Source organism: Solanum dulcamara, chromosome 11 (genome assembly GCF_947179165.1).
Source record: "Solanum dulcamara chromosome 11, daSolDulc1.2, whole genome shotgun sequence".
In the NCBI taxonomy this organism is placed as follows: domain Eukaryota; kingdom Viridiplantae; phylum Streptophyta; class Magnoliopsida; order Solanales; family Solanaceae; genus Solanum; species Solanum dulcamara.
The window spans coordinates 44,376,979-44,396,767 of NC_077247.1; the positions used below are offsets into that span (position 1 = coordinate 44,376,979).

Here is a 19,789-nt window from a genome sequence, read left to right on the forward strand (position 1 = left end):
TTTTAACGGACAATAAATGCACATTAACAAAGAGTACTAAAGTTTTTATCGAAATTAGTTAATTGTAATTGAATTCAATATCGCTATATATTTTAGTGGCATTTAACAAAAAATGTTAGAATATAATTGTCACTAGTAATTACTTCCAAAAAAAATATATTTATACTTATGAAATCTTACTTTACATCTCAACACACGTATCGACTTATATATAAGTTGGAAGACAATAGTTTTATATTCAGCCATGATCCATGAAGTCAGTATATGCATGCTAACATCAAATTGTTAAGTAATTTTTTTGTTTCTAAAAAAGAAAAGGAGTTCAACAAGTAAGTGATATATTTATATATGTCTGCAATTCGCAATTTGAATTATTCAAACTTATCATTATTATTTTTCTTATTCTATTTAATATAATTAATGATGCCTTGTGGTGTTACATTTGTAACGTGGCTATAAAAAACACTATAGATTGCTGAGATACAAGTGTAACGTAACATGGCCATAAAATAATAGCTAAATATGGTTGCAAATAATATTGTGAGATGCAAATGCAACGTGGAATAGCGGGGAAAGTATATATCATGTAGAGCAATAATTATTTGAACAACGAAGAAGAATAGTGGGCCAGCACAAGTTATGTTTCCAACAAACTTTCCATTTTTTTAATTTATAAATTACGTTTATGATTGTAACGGAAGTTGCATATGAAATGTTATTTCATTTTTATCTAAATTATGATAATATGATATGATATAAATGCATGTTAATTCTAGAGACACTGTTTCAATTTTTAGAAGCATGAATGCATGCACTAAACTTAACTTAGGCACCGTACTTGAGTTCACTAATTGAGTATCATTATGTAGAGGGGTGATTGTAGGCCACACACTTGATAGTTCATTTTCTTAGTTATGATAATTTGTATTGTGCTTCAGTCAACAAAATAAAGAGATGAGATTGTGAAATAATAGGAAGCATACATTGGGCTTACTTGTCCTTGAAGTTGGTTTAGACTTTAGAGTACACATTGTTGGGCCTCAATAAGAATTTCAAGATAGAAAAGGGCCATTTTTCAACCAAATCCGTTTGCCAAACTCAGGTTAGGAACCTCGCAATCACACCTGATACCCGCTTTGGTGTTGGAATTAATGCGTCTTCAATATTATCTCTTAGTTTTTTTAAGAAATCTTATAGGAGTTTGTGATATATGTATCTAGTGAATTGTGATAAATGTATCTAGTTATTTGTGCAAAGCTTTTGAATTTTGAGTAATATAAATAAAAATGTAATTGATGATTGTAATTGTCTCAAGTGACCTTAAGTAGCCTAATACAACTTGAGCATTCTCTAAAAAGAAGATTCTATTTCTATTTTTCCTTCATTTAGAAGCCAACTAAGTCCGTATTCGCGTCAGAAAATTACACATTTGGGAGTAAATTAAAATGTTCTCTAACAAAAGCGACTCTGAATATGTATTCAGAGACTCAAAGCGCGACCTTTACTTAAAGGATTATTACTCCACAACAATCTTATTGATCGTAATCATATCATGTTCCCATGGTAAATTATACTCCCTCTATTATATATTAGTTGAATTTCTAAGGTAATGTACACATATTAAGAAAAATATTCAAGGACAAAATTTGAACCTTATTTTCCTCTATTACACCTTTTGTTTAATCAGCATCATAAAGATGATTAAATGTGAAATCATAAATATAAGTAGTCCTTTATTGGAGTATAACTTTGTAAGTAGTGTAGTTTACTCCTAGGAAATTACAAAATTCCATTAATGGAAAGGGTAAAAATGAAAAAAGTTTTAAATATTTCTTTTACATTTTGAACAATTCAACTATTAAAAAAAGGGCAGTCCGGTGCACTAAAGCTCCCGCTATGCGCAGGGTCCGGGGACTATTATAAACAATAAAAAAAGTTTTAGAAATTCATTTAATATAGAACAGAGAGAGAGTAAAAGTTAGCAACAAACACTTAGGTACGAATGAAACACTTCAATTTCCAATCAACACTGGTCCTACATGCATGTTTTCCATTCCATCCTATTGTTTCATGTTAATATAGTGCCTACAACTTCAAAATTCGCGTTGGATAGGCCTACTAAAGAGATGAACAGATCTCTAGTTAGGCTTATTAAAAGGATAGCTAGAGAAGTTCCTATTTAAGAAGTTGTCAACTATCATGACTCTGAATTTAAAATTTCTTATAAGTGAAGAAATTTTAATTATATCATCACATTATTTCATGGTCTACATCACCAAAATCCGTGTTGGGTAGGCCTACTTACTAAAGGGATAGAGAAGTCTCTTGGTACGCCAACTAAAGGAATAGAAGATAGATTTCCATAAAAAAAAAAGTTCAAAATAAGAAGTCGCCGACTATGAGGACTCGACCATCGACCCCAAAACCTTTTAGAAAGGAATGAAGAATCTTGCCAATCTTAATCGCATCGTTTATAATGGTAAAACAAGGCCTACATCACCAAATATTCACCATAGGGCATTACAAAGATTGACAAGTCTCTTACAACTTGTACGTTTGGATGGTTGGTATGTATTGTATTGTGTTGTATTGTTAATTTAATTATAGTAATAATTATATTGATTATTACTTAAGTTTTGTTGTATTATATCGTTCTTTCCTACGCTGACACATAATAGAGAGAGTACTCCCCCCAAAAAAGTGAATGAAGGATCCCACTAAATTAAATTAGGTCTATAAATTTAAAAAATTGTGAGAATTCTTGACCTCTCTCAATTCGATAACTTGCATCCTTACTAGTAAAAAAAGGGACCAAGAAGGCATTTTGGTAGGCAAGTCATGCATCACACATAAGGAAGACGCTGAAAGACTTACAATGAATTTGTTTGTTTCAAAATCATGATTGTGTAATGACAAAAAATTACTTCTATGTAACAACTGATTTGATGATCGCGTTAGTTCTTTTATTTTATAAATTCTATAAATATTTTACCCCGTACACATTATTGATGTGTGACAATATATAAAAATTCATTAAAATAATATAATATACTTCCTCCGTTTTTTTTTACTTGTCAAATTTTGACTTGACACACCTATTAAGAAAACAATGATTGGTATAGTGAGGTTACCATTTTATCCCTATTAATTGATAGCGTTTTAAATATATTTATTTATTATATTTTTCAAAGACATTAACTCAATATTAATAAATTGAGGATATAATAAAAAGAAAAAAATTATTCGTTCTTGTTTGTCAAATTTAATAAGTAAAAAGATAAAATTAAATTAGAAAATATTTGACAAATAAATAAAAACGAATTATTCGATTTTATTTGTCAACTATACTAAAAAAATATTTTTTAAGTTTTACCACCAACATTAATGACATATATGAGATGTTAAATGTATGAAAAGTCCCACAGAGAGACAGAAGAGACCCACACAGTTGCACATCTCAAAAATCTGTCACAAATCACACTTACACAGACTGTATGGATATGAGTGGTATATACAAGGACCGCATTTCTTCTCTCCTTTGTCTTCTCCGTTAGATCCATAAACTCCTTTCCTCCCTCCCTTCTGTTTGAGGTCAGATCTGAGTAGAAACATGATCTACCCAGAACCCATTGACCACTTCGATCGATTACCCGACTCAATTCTCCTATTCATCTTAAACAACATTGGAGATGTCAAGGCTTTGGGTCGTTGCTCTCTCGTTTCAAGAAGGTTCCATTCCTTAGTTCCTCAAGTTGACAACGTTCTTGTTCGCGTCGATTGTGTTATATCCGATGATGATTCTTCTTCTACCTCTTCTTCTTCTTCTTCTTCTGATAAGTCCAGGCACCCCATCTCCTCCCTTTTTCGTCTCGTCTTCTCTGGTCTTCTCAAACCCTTTCAATCTATCACTCAATTCATCTCCATTTCACCTCGACGTGCTTCTTCTTCTTCCTCAGATGTCGTTGATGGTGATGATTTTGATAAGAACTCCGTGACCCATCACTCCCCTACTCAAGTTCTTAAGAATTTTAACGAGATTAAGTTTCTTAGAATTGAATTGCCTAGTGGTGAGCTCGGGATAGACGAGGGTGTGTTGTTGAAATGGAGAGCTGATTTTGGATCAACCCTCGATAGTTGTATTATACTTGGTGCCTCTTCAGTGATTCAACCTGTAACTAGTACCGCTGCTTGTAGTCTTCCGATCATTGATGGAATTGGAGAAAACGATAATGGGAGCATACCCGATTCGTTTTACACGAATGGGGGATTGAAGCTGCGGGTGGTGTGGACTATTAGTTCCTTAATTGCAGCTTCCGCAAGGCACTATCTGCTGCAGCCCATAATCGCGGAGCACAAAACTCTGGATAGTTTGGTTTTGGCAGATGCAGATGGGCAAGGAGTGCTGTGTATGAACAAAGAGCAACTGGAGGAGCTGAGAGTGAAGCCTCTCTCAGCTTCATCGGCCTCCAAAAGGACTTTGGTTCCGGCACTCAATATGCGGTTGTGGTATGCCGCACATTTAGAATTACCTGATGGTACAGTGATCAAAGGAGCAACTTTGGTGGCAATTAGGCCGAGTGAGCAGCCCAAGAAAGAGGTAGTTGGGGCAGATGGGAATTGGGTGGCAGCTGCATTTAAGGAGCCTTATGGGACAGCTGCTAGGATGTTGGTGAAAAGAAGGACTTACTGTCTGGAGATGAACTCATTTTGACTATGGAATTAATGCTGTTTGGATAGCTTCGTGGATGCATTTCTGAGGTAACATAATCTGCTGCTGCAAGTAATACATTCTTAATTTTTCGTCTTATATATCTGTGATTGCATCTTACTATGTGCTAATGCAAGGAGATAACTTCTTGAATGACTTTAAAGTTTATATCCGTCTTTGTTTGTGAGCAGTTTTTTGTTGCTAAATGCAAACAATTTGGCTGCATTTTAATAATGGTTTGGATTCATCAGAATGTTGCCACTATTTCGAGTTCTTTTATTTCCTAGTCTTTTTGTTCTGCTCATTTATATACACCTAAAACACCACAGAAAGCATTTTTCTATTTGATAAAGAGAAAGAGCTGGAATTACATATTTGGCTGCATTCGAATCCTGGACTTACAGAGCAGCAGTTCTATTTCAAGCTGTGTTGTTTCTCTATATAAAGGTGGCAATGAATGAGTTCTAACTGAAAATACATTTCTTGATTATCCAATGTTGGGTCCGTGATTGAGTGTTGAATGATTGTCTGTTAGATCATTCACTAGGAATTCCTTTTGGCCTTGATCTTTTGTCTGTTCACGATTTTGTTAAAATTATACTCCATATAATATGTCAACAATTCTAGTTTCATATGTGCATATGTTGATTTTCTATTTTTCAGGGAAGAAGTTGGATCAAACTAATACTTGAAAGCAGAGGAAAAGGCTAAAAGCACGATTCTAGTATGAGCTATGCTAGCTTACCCTGAATTAAGGCAGCATTGCTTCTGGAGATAAAATACGATGCAGTCATTGATGAGCTTTGGATCAGCCAGTGTCACTTTGGAAAGATGGAGGATAGGCATCTGTTTTTGTTATAATTTTGAGCGTGTGCTTCTATGAGTGCACAAATTGCCTCTGGAAGATGTTATGAGAGCTTTGTGCCTTTGACTTTGTAGCCACACTCATTTGATAGTTACCCTCTCTGTGAATATTGTAGTTATGCATAATGTTATGTGATGTCGTGTACCTTAAGGTTCATGAATAACCAAATGTGCGTTCTTGCTGCATCTTTTTTATTAGTTGATCTACTTGTTGAATTTGCAGCTGGCTCTAGGTAAATCAGTAAATAAACGTTGTCATGCTTTTCAATTTTTAGCTGCTGGAGCTGTTAGCAGCTTACGTTAATTGATATGATTGCCAGGGTCAATTCAGCTGATCTTTGCAGGATATAAATAATGGTAAGAGATACCAATCCACATACACTCAACACATCCTAGAGCCCACTTTGTGATACTATTCTGGATATGTTATTGTTGTAATTATGGTGTTGGGCTGCTTGTGCATGCCTCAAGTATAATACAAATCTTTATTTAGTTGGATCTTGTTAAATGTAGATAAGGTGGTGGACCTTAACTGTGCTGTCAATTGCACCATACAGTCCGCTGCAGGGAATTGGCCATGTCAAGTTAATGAGCCAATGTGTTGGATACCCTTTTAAACTATCCCATGTGCATTGTGGAAGTTAACAGATTTTCTAGTTAAATATCACACACAAGTTTTTGATTTATTCAGTATTATTTCCTTGAAATGACAAATCATAATGGAGTATGTGTTGTTGCTTTCCACTCTGCCCACCCCAACACAGTTTCTGGAAATGGTGAGAATTTTAATCATATCTCAAAAGATGGAGTTAGAACTTAGAAGTAAATCAGGTTGCGTTTACGGTATAGACGTCTTTTATCTCCAAGAAACTTTTATATCCTCTTGAGCAAAGGTGACTTCTATAATTAAATTTAGTGTAACTTACATAAATCACATAGTGTAAGTAGCAAATTGCATTTTATCTCTACCCTTTATCAATTTACAAAAATCCCTTAAAATTTATCTCATCCGGATACATAATAGTCACCCGGATACATAAATTCTAATACATTTGGATATATTAATTAACAAATCAGTTGAGCTAAAAAAGGAAAAGAGAATAGCAATTATCCGGATACATTGATTTGGAAAATAGTTCGTCCGGATACATTAATTTGGACAAAGAGATTAGCAATTATGTATTCGAAAAAATTAATCCGGATACATTAATTCAGAAAAATAGTCCATCCGGATATATCCTGTGGTATTCGGGTACATTAATTCGGATAAGAGAGTAGCAATTATGTATCTGGAAAAAAGGGTTTTAGATGTAAAAGAAGGAATTTTTGAAATATTTTGAAATGATAGGAAATATTTGAAGATATGATAAATAAAGTAGTGTATATAGGTAATGTTTCCTCAAATATATTCTTTGTAACATGATATACAAATCAATATTTTCTATACATGAAAATCAATCAAAGTATAACATACACTTTTGAACTCATCTAAACAGAAGGATTAGGATAATCATGTAACAATGTTTTCTGCCACTGGCAAATGGCTTAGCCAAGGAAGTAGCTTTCCATGGACAAGATCAGGTCTGTCATCATGAGGGCAATGTCCCACACCTTCCAAAAGAAATAGACTCACATTTGGTTTTTGAGAAGGTAAGGATGAGAAGTATCTACCAACAGGACCATCAATTGGAGTAAATGGATCTTGATCACCCCATAACACAAGTATAGGCAATGTCATTTTTGGGATCAACTGCACTGGGTTTGGCCCTGGTGGACCTGTCACAATAGACACAAAAGCATCAAGCGCACCTTCAGCATCTGCTGGTGTCTGAATAATGTCCACCAGATCTTCGTCCACAGACTCCTTATTCCCATAGACAGACAACAAGATATTCTTTAGATTTTCTCTCTGTTTGACCCGATTAAAGATTGCAGAAGCTACTGATTTTTGGTTCAATAAGAAGTCAACAAGCCAGAGTAGAGGCGACAGCAACTTAATCCTCCAATCGTCAACAATTGCCTTGTTATTCATGCCTCCAGCACAGTTCAACAAAACAAGCCCTTGAATGGATGTTTGAGAAGGATCTGCAGCAGCTATTACACAAGCAAGGCTTCCGACAGAGTTCCCTACCAGTACGGTTGGGCTTTGAATAACTTCGTTCACGAAATCTAATATTAACTGAGCCCAAGTTTCCATGTTATATGCAAATCCTTCTGGCTTGTCAGAAGCGCCAAAACCAAGGAGGTCAATAGCATAAACTGTGTAACTTTGAGCAAGTGTCGCAATGTTCCTGCGCCAATGGGCAACAGAGGCACCAAAACCATGAACTAGGAGAAGAGAAGGGCTAGAAGGGTGGTTGTTGCCCCCTTGATAACTCAAGTAATTTATGTTGTAACCTCTCCATACCCAAGTTTTGCACATTGTCTTAATCTCATTCACCTCAAGAGGTAACGGTTCTTCCTCCTTTGAAACAATGGGGGATGTAGAGGCGGCAGAGCATTTGATGCTGCTAATAGTGATACAGCTGGACTTGCTGTGACTACTTTGAAGACCAATGTTTAAACTGATGATGGAGTTGCATTGTTTCTTTAAGTTCCTGGAGGCAGCAAATGGTGATGATGGTAGTAAAACAAAGGGAGAAGCACGAACAGCGACAACCATTGCTTTCCCTGGTCTTCTAAAGCTTCTGCAAGGAAGAAAAACAAGACATTTTCTTTTTGAGGGGGTTTAAAAACACATAATACTGAACAAAGGATAGTAATGTATGAAGTGGAACGCTAGCTCCACAGGGATAAGATACCCTATAACATATAAGAATCATAAAAGACAGAAAAGAGCCAGAGTTCTCATTTATTACAATTTCAGTAAGAATGCCAAATTCAACATCCATTCCGGACTAAGAACAAGGCGGTATGGAGATAAGAAAAAACTTCCCTTCCAATGAGATTCACGAACATTTCCAGTTAGACACAATAAGTAATTAGAGAAAAATCACAAAAGAAGGTTTTGCATCCATCTCTATGCAGCTAGGCTGCATCAGATACAAGTTTCAAAACATATCATCAACAACAGAAAAAAGAAAAGGCCATCTACATCCAGCAGTTTCACCAAAAAAAAAACAAAAAAAAAAACTTGAATGCCAGAAATATCAGCCAACTCACATTCAATTGTGAGCTTTTAATTTTCATCTGAGCTGCATTATCATAATGCTGTATTACCACAACCAAGGAAAATAAAAACAAAAGTAAAAAAAAAAAAGAGAAAAGGAAAGGGAGAAAAAGGCAGGGGTCCTTTTCAAGCCCGGTATGGATGTTTAACAGGGACAAGTCTAGTCAAGAAAAGTCAGTTGAAGGGAGATCTGAAGTAGTTTGAGACAACTGAAGTCAAGCCGTCAAGCTTACAATGCAATAAGAGCAAAACATGGTCTCTCGGGATTTTCTTCTATAGGATTGTTCGTGTCATACTTAGCACAGCAGACGAGGTGTGATTCATTTTATATTTGATTGGATAACCAAAATATTCCAATCAGTCCTGCATAGTTAAACTCCTATTTTTCTTGTCATTTTGGTTGTTGTTATCTTTAACATCATAGGTCCTAGCATTCTTATAGCACTCATATTCAAACATTCATCTTCTGTTGTTACTCTCCAACAATTCCTACGTCTTTCACTTTCCAAGAGAAACTCTTTCAACTTCAACACTTTAAAACAACTAAAATTGGCCAAACCATTAGAATTTAATCAATCATGAGGGGCATGACCATTTGAGCTAAGAGGAAATAGTCTATCTATAGTAATAAGATCTGCGTACATTCTATCCTACTCAGACCTCCCTTAGTGAGATTTCAGTGAGTATGTTATTGTGTGTGTTATGATGAGGGGCATGACCATAGAGATAGGAGGTTGTTAAGGATATTTATAATGTATTAGGATAGAAAGTTAATAGATAGATAATTGTCTCATTTATCCTTCCACAGTAGTAGTCATAGCATTACTCCTTTAGTTTGCAGTTTGTTGTCCCTTGATTTCTGTTACTATTTGTTATTTTTTTTTGCAGTTTGCTTATCCTATTATTTTGTTGTAATTATTGTTCAAAATGATTAGTATTTTGCCAATGTTTTATCAAAATAATATCTTTTTATCTCTGGGTAGATAGAGTAGAGGATGCTTACCCTCTACCCTACCTCATACATGGGATTACGGTATTATTTTGACATTTTTAAAGTTCCAAAATATAAATTAAAAACAAAAACCAACAGAGGAATAACAAGCGTAGAACTCAATCACGATGAAATTATGAATCCCCAAATACCAAATTACCCGCCGAAAATACAAAGTTATCCTTCAACTTTAACAAAAAAATAGAAAAGATACTTTCTAAATCACATATGACATGATGGAAGAAGAGAAGTGTAAGAAAAGAAAAGCAGAGGAAGAGAGATGGGAGTTGGGGAAATAAATACCTGTCAATGGGTAACCACACTTGGAAAAGTTAGAACTTTAGAATTGAAACAAGGAAAATATGTGCACATAGCTCCAATCTTCGTGTAGGCAAAACAAGAGTCAAAAGGGTCTTGTGGGCGAAAAAGTTTAAGGTCCTCATCAATTTGACAATTTATTTTTTCTACCACATATTGTTGTGGCTTCCAATTTTACCCTCAAAAGTTTCTATTGTTTCACTTTATTTCTTTCATTCCTTAGTTTGGTATTCTTCCATCGCAATCTATGCGAATTTGAGCTAAGATCAAGGCCCACGTGGTCATGCGATATAAAATTATGATTTGCCATTGTAATATGAAATTGTGATATAAAATTATGAGATAAAATTAAAGTTTTTTTGGACATGCAATTTAAACTTTTTATGTTGTATGTTTTCTCATAAACATAAAAATTTCATAAATTGTAAAACTATTAAAATTGTTTCAATTCTTTATACAATCATAACAAATAAACAAAAATTTCTAAAATTGCATAATACACTATCACAAAGCTATTCTAAAAACAATACAATTATTATTGGTCAAACTTTAATTAAATAAAAAAATTGAATATAAGTTGTAATGTACTAGTCTTTAATATAATCCTCCCGCATAGTATGGACAATCTTCTCACATTGATCTTGCATTTGTCGATCATATGACCAAGAAGACGGTCATATGACCGAGTCCTTAGTATATCTCATTTGTCGATCATTTGAATGAAGTAGTAATAAATTTGATAAAAAATAATGAATTTGGTGAATATAAATGATAAAGTAGGAATTTATTTGAACTAATAATAAATTTTATGTTGGTGAGAATAATCGAGATATAAATGGTTTAAAAAGTAATTATATGAATTAAAATTTTATTTACATATGAAATAAATGGTTAGTAAATATAAATTTGATTTTTTTTTACAAAATATAAACTTGTTTATATTTGAAAAATTCAAAATCATGATTTGAAATTTCCAAATCATGCTTTCTGAAATTTTTATATTTTTCTTCGCCAAAAGTGCAATTCTTATCGATCTACTCCATATTCCATAGATCTCAGATCCAGTCAGCTTGATAGGAATTAGCATAGCTCCTGAAGCATCTAATGGACCTATGTAAGGAGGATCATTCTGCTCTATTTTGAGAGTCACCATTGTTATTTTCTTCGTCTCAAGTCTTCTTTTCTATGACCAGCTTAGCTGACTCTGATACCATGTGAAAAACAAGTAGATGATCTCAATCATACATTGACAAGCTCAGAGAAAAGGGAACTCAGAAAGAAGAAGAGGAAGATTTTTATTGATCTCAAACTTCAATTATACAACTTGTTGATTTATATATACACATATACTTGAGCTTCAAAATATCCTCCTAACTAACTCTAATTGCTAGCTCATTATTGACAATTGTTAACTAAGTACTCAACTAATTAACTGAATAATGAGATGATTTGTATGTATATTTCAATAGCCTCATCCTAGAATTGTGGAAGTATATATTACATAAGCTAGATTACTACCTTCAGACGCTACCATTTGTGTTTGGTTGATACTACAAGTTTTAGTCATATTTCTTTTTTTTACAATTTAAATTCAATTATGATAAGTAGGTATGAGGTTGTGAAGCACATAAATTAAGGTAAAAGATTAATAGGTAGTAGAGTATTATCTTTCATACTAGTAGTCGCAATAATACTTTTATAGTTTTCTGTCTCTCAATTTCTGTTAGTACTAGTTATTTCTTGTATTTTGCTTATTGTATTATTTTATTGTAATTATTGTTCCGAATAATTTGTCATGTGTTTTCTATATTTCTTTTGCATAATTAAAATCAACAACAGAATAACAAGGGTAGAACTCAATCACCATGAAATTATGAAAGTTTCTATTGTTTCGGTTTTATTTCTTTCTTCTTTTCAATCCTAGTTTGGTATCATTTTGTGTCTGAGTTCCAATTTATGTGAATCTAGGTTAGAAACTAAGAGAGACTGGAAAGAATTAAATAAGAGTATGCTTAGCGTCTTTCACTATCTCTTATTATAAGCAGGAAATGGTGCGACCCTACTCAATTCATAAGTCCGAAAATTAATATAGCCATAAATCATCTCATTAAAAATAAAAGAAAAAGTAAAAAAAATATTAAAATATTTAATATAAAAAGATGTTCTTTACATAAATTGGGGACTAAAGGAGTATATTATTTCATCTTAATGGTTTGCATATCATCAATTAGACAGCTAACCTTTTAGCTCGGCAAAGTGCTATATTCTGACCAACTCGATCAGCCCATTTCAACTTTTTATGATCAAAATTACTTAAGAAATTTGGTAATAACAGAAAAAAGTAATTTGATTCTCCAAAAATAATAATGTTATACAAACGAAATATGCACAAAGTATATTTATATACAACATATAGACAAACAATATATATATATATATATTTTAATCATGATGATAAACTAATTGATCGAAAGATATATATTCGTAACTTTTCCAATACTGAAATCCAAGGATAACTATGCTACAAGCAATAATTTTGAGTCTCAATGGAGGACCAAAGGGATATTATTGCTTTCAACTGCCACAATTTCATCAGCATTTACTCATTTATATTTGGGTTTTGTCGTACAATGGGCCATTAATACTGGACAACTATACATCTCTTCACTTGCTGCAAAAATAAACACTACGAGGCATGGTATTGGACTCTTTAATCCTAGACGTAACAAGATCCTTCTCTTTATTTTTTCAGATTTTAATTATTTTTTCTCTTTGTTGATCATGTGTCTTTTTTCATTGGTCTAATTTGTCATGCCAGTTGCTAATGGAATAGTAACATTTACAGATGGGTGTGGTACGGGATTAAAAAAATATGATTCAATAATTTCGATTTTTTATTTTTTAAAATACGATATTATTACTAAATTAATTCGGTATGATCACTTATTGTAAAATTTAATTTTGATATTTTGTGGTACAGTTAATAGATAAATATAGTTTGTTCGACTTTAACTTACATATATTCATATAATAGAGAATTATGACTTCGACTTTTCAAAATAAATGTCTCAATTATATCATACTAACAGCTTATACACGTAGAAATATTCAAAAGAAAGTACAAACAATTTTCTTTGTTAATCAATTACACAAAAAATATATTTTAATCAAGATAGATTAATCAAAGTTTCAAATCAAAATAATTTGTTAGAGCCCGTTTGAATTGACTTATAAGTTACTTATAAGTTGTTTTCAGTTTTTTTGAGTATTTGGTTGGCCAACTTAAAATTATTTTGTGCTTAAATAAGACTCAATAAATAATTAAATTTATTTGGATGAATTTATTTTTAAGCAGCTTATAAGTTGAAAACAACTTATAAGTCAAAAAAAAAAAAACTGGGCTGCGCCTACTTTTTTTAAAAAAAACTTATAAGCAGTTTTCAATTTATCAGTTACTTAAAATAAGTCCATCCAAACAGACTCTAATACTATTTTATATATTTTCTAGAGTTATCATAATATATATAAATTGTATATGTTATTATATACTTCAAGTACAATATTTAATATCTCAATATTCTTTTTATAAAACACTAAATATCATACTAAATATCAAAAAATTAAAATTCATACCAAATACCACAATACAAAAAATATTATATAACAAAAATTTATCTACTATACTATGCACACCTCTACCATTATTTACCCACTTTAATTTTTTGTTAACCGTTAATTTCTACGACACATGTCAACAACATTTTTATTCTATTAGGTCGAGCCCTTAAATAACGTGTCCAAATAAAGAAAAAGAGTTGGACAGATTTAAAGTGTCTATATATTCCGCCTAAATATGTACCACACCTCCATTTTATATTATTTGGCGTATGTAGTTTCGACACATTTAAAAAAAAAATTTAATTAGAGATGAATTTTATTAAATTAATTTTTAATGATGTTTTGAGATTTTACATTTAACTACTATTTTATGTAATTATTTAATACTAAAGATAATATAAAAAAAAGTAATATATATATTTTAATTTGTTAAAGTGAAAAAATATATATACTTTTTTAATATAAAAATCAAGTACAGTGAAACAAGGAAGTTATATACTTTTTTCACGCAAACACAGAGACAAAAAAGTGTATTTCTGCTCAAGTGTCGTAAAGGAAAACGTACCTAACTCCCTCCATGATAAGGAAAAGCTTTGCTTAACTTCTTGAACACTCATGAAATCTTGGAGTTGAAACTAATAAAAAATGGTTGTCAACTTCATCGTTCCAATTTATAGTAGAGCCATTGAGGAAACATAACACATGTAAAGTAGAATATTCAACTAGAGAGATGAAACAACTTAGGAATCAATGGTAGCATCCACAAAAAGGATTTGTACAATATTGAGTAAAGTGATGAATCATAATGATTAAGCAAACATCAATGGCCCTTTTTAAAATGGTAAACTTAAATATGTTATATTAAGAAAATATTTATCATCTACAATAATAATATTTTTTTTATTGAACACATTTATAATATAGTTTTAATACATATTACAAAGAAGAATTTATAAAATACATATAATACAAGTTTATTTATGGATACTACATTTATCATACACTTATAATGCATTGTATTAATTTTTTACCAAACAAATGTACTATATTTTAAAATACATATAATACATTTATATTACATGCATAATTTACTTTTAATACATAATAGATTTATCATAGTATTATTATGTATTGCTATAATAATACTATGATAAATCTATTATGTATTAAAATATAATTATAACTCAATCTTGTTGACTACAACTATAGTGTGTATCTCCTTTTGTTGGTGTATTCGATGAGATTCAACATGATTCAATAGTTCTTGATAACCGTAAACAATTTGGTCACAAAAATGACAATGGAGTAGGGATAGATGAGTTGACATTCTGAAGAACAAAATAGAAAAGGAAGCAACGTCAAAAACTATTGATATTTGAGGTGAAGCAACATAAAGTTTTACCTAAAAAAAGGTTAGCTTGACCTATATGATTTGTTCGAACAAGGAGATGAGACTGGATTGTGCATGTCAACTCTAGAGACTGTATGAATAATTTATAGGCAAGTGCACTACTCACCTCTTACTTGTAGATTTCACATCTCTTGTAATGGTAAGTTTATTAAAGTGACAGCTCAGTAATCAAAACTTGAAAATTATTGATGTTTTTTCCTTTTTAGATATACTGTCCAATTTATATATATTAGGTAACTTGTTGAATTCTTTTCTAACACTGTGAGATAAATGCTTTTCCTTTTTTGAATTTTCATTTTTTCTAAACTTTCCAATCTAGATGAATTTAGAATTAGATCATCACAATTGTTTTATGGTAAATACTTATGGAAAGTCTTTTATTATTCTTCCATTATGAGTAATTATGAAGATTGAAGTAATATTGCAAGCTTTGTAGTTATAAAAAATTTTACATACCAAAAGAAACGAAATCATGGTATACTAAAAAGACTATCTTACTCCACGTTTTGTGAATTCGTTCCTTTTCTCAAAGTAGAATACCTCAACACTAGAAAATTAAATATATTTTTTTTGGTAAAATAATTTCTATACCTATGAATGTTCAGTACATAAAAGTACTTTTCACATCTTATTTCCATATGTAAAAGAAGTCTTTATCATGAATCAAATTTGTGTAATTAAGTCAAGCAATTGAACATCTACCCACTAAGTAAATCCATGCTTTGTCATTAAATCATCATTTCAAAAAGCATAACATCAACAGCTAAATAGAGGTGAACATTATAACAATTGCATAAGGTTTGAGAGAATATTGGTGTCACGCCCCGACCATAGACCTAGATGAGATCAACACTTGATGCCTTAACTTACCTAAGCGAACCAGCTACATAACATAACTCATAGTATATGCGGAAGAATGAGGCGTTACAATGCATACCATAAGAACAATTCTTTTCCATTGGTAAGCCTTTATTTAATAATAAAAAAAAGAAATAACTCATACATAAGAAAACTAAGTTTACATCGTGAATAAGCATAATAAACCCAACTAATCTATGAAGCTTCTAACATAACAAGTATTCTTTTGTCGTGGGCAAGACCATACCTATGAGTAAAACAAAAAAAAGATGAAATAAATGTCATGCCCCAAAGGAAAAGGGGACTCACGAATAGCCGAGTGAGTAGAACCTAGCATTTTGCTCGACCATCTCCCTGAGTACATGAGTCTGCATAATTTAAAATGCATCGTCTTCGACAAGGGACATAAGTACATTTGAAATTGTATTGTATGTAAAATAGATGAATGAAATATCAAGCATAACTAAAGAAGAAAGTAACTCAAGAAAACATAGTCATACCGTGAAAAAAAGAGTTCAAAAAAACATCACGTTGACTTTCATGTATATCTTTCATCATCATTAAATTCATTATGAAAGGTTTTCAGTCTAACCGACATAACTCTCCCATGTAAGAACATGGAGTCTGACTAGAGGTGAACATCATAACATTACATACCTCTAATCGTTTATAATTACGGGTAAAGAATCACTCTTCTCCAAACTCTAAGCTTGACATTTTTTAGAATAATTGCTTCGAGGATCCTATGATCATGGGTTAGAATTAAGTTACAGATTTGCATATGGTGTTAGAAACAGTTAGATTAGCGTATGAAGACTTACCGTAGTGTGGGGAAGTGCTGAGAGGAGAGAATACTCGTGCAAAGTTTGGAAAAGTTCAAACTAAGTAGTATTTATAGACTTGGACTATGCTCGAGCATTCAGCACGTCACGATCACCGTTGTGGTGACTTGGGTAGTGCATTACAATGAACATCCTGTTGACCTTCACCTTTAAGTGTGTTGCGTTGTGGTGCCTATTGCATTTCTATAGTTGGTCGGTCTGTCTAAACTCTTATTTCCAATGATTTTCAGAGCAACATGGTGACCATTGTGGTGAACCTTACTACGTTGAGCATCGCGTTGTGGTGTCTTGTACGCATCCCACTCTTAGTATAAAACTCAGAGTCCTTTATTTCTTTTATCGTGGCATAGTGCCTATCGTGGTGAATTAACTTTAATGTTTTGGATACCATATCATACTCATTGATAGTGTGCCACAACTTAAAAAATAATCGTCTCCTTGGGTAGAACGTGCGTAACTTTGTCTATTGAATCTAGATAGACGTTCCTTCGGGGACATTCCATAAAAAAAAACCAGATAGATAAGTGGTTAAATATGTTCGAATCCAAATAAAATTACGTTTGGTATGATCGTACATTTATTTTACTGTCACACATCAATCATCCTAATTCATCATGATCTATGGGTTCAACATGTAGTATGGAAGTATGAGGTGTTTATTATAAAATAAATTAACTTGACAAAATAAGGAGGAAGTAAAAACAACAGGAGAACAAAAAAGAGAAAGCAATGTATGTATGTATTTATGCCTTCTTTACATTGAAGAAGAAGGGTATATTTATAGCCATACAAGTAAGTGGAGGAAAATATTAATGGGTAAGTTGCCTACTGAAAAAAGGTAAAGGACTATCCACTAATGCAAAGTAGACAACCATTAATTTGGTTGATAACACTCCCCCTTGGATGTCCACGTAAAATGTGTCTCATTAAAAACTTTACAAAAAACAATATACATAGTTATTCTGAACTTCCATATATGTTGTGCCTCGTTAAAACCTTACTAGGAAAAAACCTAGTGAGAAAAAGCCTAGTGAAGAAAAAAGACATCTGGTAATACGCCTCGAGTGCTGCCTCATTAAGAACCTTATCAGGAAAACCCAGTGGGACAATACCTTGGCTAAGAAAAAAAAATTACAACGCGTATTTTACTCCCCCTAATGAAAACATCACTTAACATCACGAAGACGATGCATTCCAATTTTGTATCTCATTTTCTCAAAGGTTGAAGTCGGCAATGCCTTGGTAAACATATTTGCTAAATTGATACTTGAACAAACTTGTTGGACATCTATATCACCCTTCTTTTGAAGATCATGAGTAAAAAATAATTTTGGTGAAATATATTTTGTTCTGTCTCTTTTGATGTATCCTCCCTTCAGTTGAGCTTTACATGCAGTATTGTCTTCATACAATATTGTTGGAACGTCTCTTTTTAAAAAAAGGCCACATGTTTTTTGAATGTGTTGAGTTATTGATCTTAACCAAACGCATTCCCGACTTGCTTCATTAATGACTATTATCTCTACATGATTTGAAGAAGTGAAAACCATAATTTGTTTTGTTGAATGTCATGATATAGTTGTACCACCACACATAAATAAATAACCTGTCAACGATCGATCTTTATGGGATCAGACAAATATCCCGCATCTGCATAACCAATCAATTATGATGTGGATTCATTTGAATAAAATAATCTCATATCAATGATCCCTCGGAGGTATCTGAATATATGCTTAATTTCATCCAGTGTCTGCGCGTTGGAGAAGAACTAAATCTTGCTAACAAATTTACTGAGAAAGTTATATCTGGTTTAGAATTGTTGGCAAGATACATTAATGCACCAATTGCACTAAGGTATGGTATTTCAGCACCAACAAGCTCTTCATAATTTTTATGAGGTCGAAATGGATCTGTATTAATATCAAGAGATCTCACAACCATTGGGGTACTCAATGGATGTGTTTTATCCATATAAAACTTCTTTAAAATATTTTCAGTATATGTTAACTAATGAACAAATATTTCATTTGTAAAATGTTCAATTTGTAGACCAAGACAAAATTGTCTTTCAGAGGTCTTTCATTTCAAACTCCTTTTTCAGACATTTTACTGCATTTGAAAGTTCTTCCGGAGTTCCAATAATATTCAAATCATCAACATATACTGCTATTATGACAAATTCAGATTCAGACCTTCTCATAAAGACATAAGGGCAAATTGGATCATTTTTATATTCCTCTTTTAGCAAATATTCGCTAAGACGATTGTACCACATGCGCCCTGATTGTTTCAACCCGTATAAAGATTTCTGAAGCTTTATTGAGCAAGTTTCTCGAGAATCCTTATATGCTTCAGGCACTTTGAACCCTTTGGGAATTTTCATAAAAATATCGTGGTCCAATGAGCCATATAAATAGGCAGTGATTACGTCCATTAGGTGTATTTCAAGCTTTTCATGAACTGCCAAATTCATTAGATACCTGAAGTTAATTGCATCCACCGCATGAGATTATGTTTCCATATAGTCAATGTCAGGTCTTTGCGAAAAAAATCTTGGGTTACAAGTCGTTCTTTATATCTTACGTTACCTTTTTCATTTTGTTTACGCACAAAAATCCATTTGTGCCCTACTGGCTTACACCTTCAGGTGTTCGGATTATTGATCCAAAAACTTTACGTTTTTCAAGTGAAGTTAACTCTGCTTGAATTGCATCCTTTCATTTTGGCCAATCATTTCTCTTTCTGCATTCATCGATAAATTTTGGTTCAAGATCCTTATCTTGTTTCATTATTTCAATGGCAACATTATAAGTAAGAATATTATTGATGACAATATCATTTCGGTTCCACCATTTTTCTGTCGAGACATAACTTATTAAGATTTCTTCATTCTCATTATTTTGAGGTACTTGGATCTCTTTGGTGGTATCACCATTTGTTGTGTCTCTTGGCTCTTCTTGAGCACTTACCTCCAAATTATGATTATTTTGATCATTTATTCCTTTCC

The 19,789-nt window shown here is 32.4% G+C and overlaps 2 protein-coding genes across 2 annotated transcripts; one reads left to right on the forward strand and one right to left on the reverse strand.

The window, feature by feature from the left end:
• The first annotated feature begins 3,407 nt into the window (after nucleotides 1–3,407).
• LOC129874326 (F-box protein At5g46170-like) lies at nucleotides 3,408–5,741 on the forward strand. The gene is made up of 2 exons (XM_055949586.1): nucleotides 3,408–4,758; nucleotides 5,372–5,741. The coding sequence occupies exon 1, from the start codon at nucleotides 3,611–3,613 to the stop codon at nucleotides 4,709–4,711; it is 1,101 nt and encodes a 366-aa protein (XP_055805561.1). The 5' UTR covers nucleotides 3,408–3,610; the 3' UTR covers nucleotides 4,712–4,758; nucleotides 5,372–5,741.
• A 1,214-nt stretch (nucleotides 5,742–6,955) lies between these two features.
• On the reverse strand, nucleotides 6,956–10,156 carry LOC129874715 (pheophytinase, chloroplastic). The gene is made up of 2 exons (XM_055950046.1): nucleotides 10,036–10,156; nucleotides 6,956–8,259 (listed from the first exon to the last, which is right to left on the reverse strand). Exon 2 carries the CDS (start codon nucleotides 8,232–8,234, stop codon nucleotides 7,083–7,085), a length of 1,152 nt encoding a protein of 383 aa, XP_055806021.1. The 5' UTR covers nucleotides 8,235–8,259; nucleotides 10,036–10,156; the 3' UTR covers nucleotides 6,956–7,082.
• Nucleotides 10,157–19,789: the final 9,633 nt, after the last annotated feature.

Bases quoted from the DNA above. Each gene is read 5' to 3' on its own strand.
- LOC129874326 (XM_055949586.1), top strand. From the start codon at position 3,611: ATGATCTACCCAGAACCCATTGACCACTTCGATCGATTACCCGACTCA.
- LOC129874715 (XM_055950046.1), bottom strand. From the start codon at position 8,234: ATGGTTGTCGCTGTTCGTGCTTCTCCCTTTGTTTTACTACCATCATCA.